Source organism: Aplysia californica, unplaced genomic scaffold (genome assembly GCF_000002075.1).
Source record: "Aplysia californica isolate F4 #8 unplaced genomic scaffold, AplCal3.0 scaffold00543, whole genome shotgun sequence".
Classification (NCBI taxonomy): Eukaryota; Metazoa; Mollusca; class Gastropoda; order Aplysiida; family Aplysiidae; genus Aplysia; species Aplysia californica.
In genome coordinates, this window is record NW_004797813.1 from 518656 (window position 1) to 523471 (window position 4816).

Consider the following 4816-nt stretch of genomic DNA (forward strand, 5'->3'; position numbering starts at 1 on the left):
CTGTTGTTAGGATATCAGAAGGCACACTTTTAGTAGACTTATCGACTTGTCAAGATATCGGAAACGCTACACCTTTCCGGCCATTCTTAAATCTTTTCAGCCTAAATATCTTTGCCTTAGAGTATGTCGATGTTTTTTCAATACAATCGTTCTTCTATTTAATCTGCAGCAAAATGCACACGCGCACTCATATAATCTTTACATGCTGTTGCGAGCGCCGTAAAACTCTTACTAAAACAAAACAAAATGCAACACACACAGAAACAAACATTGCATTTCACCGAAGCATTCAATGACATTTATTTCAAACCCTGACATACACATGCATGCCTATGTGTATTGCGAAAGAGCTACCTGCAAGCACAACAAACTAAACATTTGTTCATTATTAAATGGAAACATCTTTACCAATCTCCATTCCCCGGGAGGTTGATAAACTATTGTTAGAGTTGGCTTTCTGTGCGTTCTTTGTCTTTTCATGAGTGCTGGCAAATGCAGTGATTGCCGATCCTCACTGGTACAAAGGAATTGTAGCTACCTTTGTCCACTAAGATCCACTGAATGCGCTCCTTCAGTGAACAGACTCCATGTGGGGCACAAGATTTGCCCAGGCTGACGAAAAAGAGGGATGGACAGTTTTAACAAAGAGCTCTGCTTTCTTAAAAGAGGATGCCTAGTGTCATCAACATTATCAACACTTTAACCATTGCCATCCACAACACGAGGGCGGAAAAGTGGAGGAAAAGTTTTTAGAGAGGAATGTTTATTTGAAAACAGGCACATCACATAACACAGAATCTTTTACCCTTGTTGTCAAGACAGAAATGGGCTCACTATTAGCTCAGTTGATATCACGCTGAACTGCAGTCTGGAATGACACTATTACTAATTACCGGCAGGTCGTTTCTAGCCCAGCGTCCCCTTCGCTCTGTCACAATAGAAACTAACGTTAAACTGGTTCTAAAATAGATTACAGTGCTTCAATGTTTCACCGCCCAGGACTTACCTTTCACAGGACGCCTCGTGAACCAGCTGGTATGAGTCCGTGTTGTGGACAACATTGTAAGAGGAGCCGTCATACACTGAAACAACGCTGGAGGGGACGGTGAAAGTCATCTTGCTGTGGGAACAGAACCTAAATTAATGGAAAACGAAAATGGATAAACGGTCATAACCATAAACTTGAGTTGTTCAGTTTGTGCTTTCAACGAGTGCATTGCTTTTACATAAGTATACGTTTTTTCTTTAATTAAAAAAAATGTCAAATCAAACAATAGGCTCCATTTTGAGCAGGAACCATTTTTTAAGATGATACGTCCTTTAGAAAAATGACCAGTCTAGTTTGTTTTATTGGTTTGAGATCTAAAGTTGCATTCTGCCTAAACCTGGAAATGTGACTTTGGTCGTCTTTCCATTATGGACTTCAATTTATCTCGACTTTTAACAGTCTAAATCTAGCAGCTTTGACACAACAGAATATAAATTTGGTCTGAGACAATATCGGTTCTAGTGTGGCGTTAATTTATAGCTAGCTCAGCAACAAAAAAAGCCCCAAAGTATGCTAATTGGAAGGAGGGGATGTTATCCCCCCATAAACACTACACACACAGGAAACGTTTCTTCTTGAACTTGGTGTGTTGGTCATGCTGGCGAACATTGCACTACACCCCAGCCAGCACATACACCAGGATTATCCCAACATTGTTTGAATAAAGCGTGTTTATTGACTGTCAAACGAAAGTCAAGGCAATGTCTATACAAAATAAAACAACAACCCAACATAAAATGATCTACTCTGGAAAAAAACAACCGAAAGAGCACCACTACCAGCATGCTGAAAGCAATCATGTGGCAACGGAAATACAAGTGGTATTCAGAAAGTAGGTACCGTTTTGAAATTAAGAGAGAAGTAGTGATCATTTACCCCCATGTGATGGGGGAGGTTGGGGGGGGGGGGGTTAAAGTCTGCCAGACTTCCTTTCTTTCGACATTGTCGCCTCCCTTATTCATGTAGTAGTTTTCAAAGCGTGATGCGAGGTTGTTTGTACACCCTCCTTGTCCCCTGTGAAGTTTGTCAGAATTTTGTTACCTCTTGCAATTCGTCGACCGAGTCAAATCGCTGACCGGCAAAAAAAAACTTTCAGTTTCAAGAACATAATGGTGTTCACATGGTACCAAGTCAGGGCTGTAATGTGTGTACTTCAACTGTTCTCAGCTGATTTTTCAAAAGTAAGATTTTGGATCCGAGTAGACGTGTGCGGTTTCGCATTGTCATGAAGCGAAAGTCATTCCCTGGCGCAGTATCCCTCGACTTTTATTTTGAATTGCTATTTGCAATTTCGCTACGGCTTTGCAGCAAACATCCGAAGTAATTCTGGCTGACGTCTAGGGCAGCAACTTTGTATGGAAAGGGTGTCAAGAAACTCGCGTCCCTGTGTGAAAAAGGCCTGAACAAAGCAAGCGACTACGTCGCAAAAAAATTGTAGAATTAAGTCTGGCAGATTTGATATAATATAATTTGGGAGTCACTGATCACTATTTTTCTCTAAATTTCAAAACCGCCAGCACCCACTTTCTGAATGCACCTCATTATAACACAATTTGCCTTGAATGTGCTACCAAATAAATATGTAAATGAAGTTGGCAACGCAGTAAGCTCAGTTTTTGTCATTGGGATATGGACCACCATGGTTTCATTTTCCAATCAGACATTCTTGAACATGCCTTGTTCGATGAGCATGCAATGCTTTCTACCTGCCTAGCCAGAAGATAAGAATCATAAACCACTCAACAATGTAGGGAACCGGCATCAAGACCTGCTATACCACACAATAAATTAACTTACGTCTCACAGCATGTGTTGCCATACTGCACTGAGGACCGTTGTTTACACGTTGGCTGACTGTTGCTGCTTTTCAAACGGTGACTTTTCAATGATTCATTACTGGCGCAGATTCCAGGGAAATCGTAGCTGAACTTGACATTGTCGATTTTGAAGACCTCACCAAGATCTCGGCTCTGCGACATTGTGCGAATTCGCTCATCGCTGAGAAAGAGGTTGTTGTAGCGTTCCTCCAGGGGAATGTTGCAGTCGACAGGGTTCGTATGTGGCTGCAGTGATTTCACATAAGGCTGCGGTTCACTTCTCTTTCTGGAGCCTTTTCTAGAAACAAAAGTACGACAAAAACCATTGAATAGCCTACTCTATAAATGTCTTTGCAATGCATGTACCTTAACATAACATGTCTAATAAAAGACAAAAGTGAAAGGAAATAGCAAGGAAGGATGAGAGATCACCTTTCAAAACTTTCCCAAGATTTATATGAGTGGCAGACTGTGTTATCCATGCACCTCTAAGTGTGAAGAAGATAAAGCGAGTATTGTACGAGAATTGAGGACCATTCTGCGTTTTTATTTATCCTTTTGTCTAGTTGTTCATGCGTTTAGCTTGCCAACTGGCTATCTGGCCGCCTTTGCGCTAACCTGTTCTACAACAAAGCCAAATCTTGAGTAAGTCACCAAATCCCGTATTAATTACATTAAATAATCAGTCATTGTGAAGACGTGTAATAAACCAGACAATTATGAAAAGAATGATTATCTTTTTCAATTATCATTACAACCAAAATTTGGTTTGGAGGTTGAACACACTTTTCAGAAACCTTCAGAGCTCTTATAAAATGTTTTTGTACGAAATGTTTGATTTGAATTAACTACTACTAATGAAGAAATCTCAGCCCATAATACTATGCAGTTTAAGTACCCATTTAGATTTTAAAAGCCAGTGTCGCAACGGTGACAAAGCACAGTTGGTAGTGCGTTTGATTTCATGTCTATGCTGAATGGGTGTTAACTCGATCGAACATAAATGCCCGTTAATATGTTTAACCCTATCCGCACGCCCTGGGGTCATTTTGTACCCCCGGGTTTGTATTTTTCACAATGTGGAATACTTCTAGTACGAAGATCTCTTTGCAACTTTCAGTATTCTCAAAAAATCTTTTTGACAGACTGCTATGCAAAGCGTAGCTATGCAAAGTGTACGGATCGGATTAACGAGTAAATTTCCTCTTTGAAAGTGGCGGCACAGAGTTCCCCACGTCGTATGGAAACGATAGTAACACACGACGTACGGATAGGGTTAAGCTACGTGTTAAATATTGTCTCGACTTTTCGCATGTATATTTTGCAAGACAATATCTATTTCTCAAAATAAACATTCTGTTTTATCTTTAATACTCTAAAATACATTTGATTTAAATGTTTAATAGAGAAAGCAATACTTCTTCGGCAAAGCCGATTCTTGCAATACCTTGCATGAAGAGCAATGTAAAATAAAAACGTTCATACTAAACACATTACAATTCCTTTTTACCTTTATGCTGTTTTAATATTATTTCAATGCCCCCCACAAACCATTAAGTCCAACCTTGAAATAGAATAGTCCATATCCACATTTTGCAACAGTTCAATAATTTGAACATAACTCTGGTAGAAGCCATTCATATTAATTAATGTCAAGAGATTTTTTTTCAGCAAAAAACAAACTCCGATATCCCGTACGGTGAAGCAATGCCCTATAATTTCTTATACAGACAACACATATGAGAAAACGTCAAAATTGCTTACACTAAGCTTGTGCCGGCAAGAAGGAGAACCACAGCCACAACCTTCATGTGTGTTATGTTGACTTTTCCATTTACTTGGACCATCTGAAACAGAAGAGAAAGTAAAGAAGAGGGGAAAAATTAGGCCCTAACCCTCCGGAGATGTTGTGACCCTCGTCGTGCTACAAATCAGACTGTCGCGGAAAGCG

General features: G+C 39.8%; 1 protein-coding gene and 1 long non-coding RNA gene across 4 annotated transcripts in view; one reads left to right on the forward strand and one right to left on the reverse strand.

Annotated features, from left to right (window-relative positions):
- The window catches only part of LOC118478402, a 7933-nt gene extending 6755 nt beyond the window's left edge, over window positions 1-1178 (forward strand). Inside the window, exon 2 of the long non-coding RNA XR_004859020.1 lies at window positions 1016-1178. This is a non-coding gene — a long non-coding RNA (uncharacterized LOC118478402). The remainder of the gene's footprint in view (window positions 1-1015) is intronic.
- LOC106012878 overlaps window positions 271-4816 on the reverse strand; it is a 24663-nt gene continuing 20117 nt past the window's right edge. The window contains exons 2-5 of one of the 3 annotated variants that reach the window (XM_013087082.2): window positions 4630-4712; window positions 2846-3163; window positions 1007-1135; window positions 271-612 (exon numbers count right to left, since the gene is read on the reverse strand). In XM_013087082.2, coding sequence (XP_012942536.1) covers window positions 477-612; window positions 1007-1135; window positions 2846-3163; window positions 4630-4712 — 666 coding nt within the window. In that variant the 3' untranslated portion in view covers window positions 271-476. The remainder of the gene's footprint in view (window positions 613-1006; window positions 1136-2845; window positions 3164-4629; window positions 4713-4816) is intronic. The other 2 variants (XM_013087083.2, XM_035971940.1) reach the window with 2 other exon arrangements.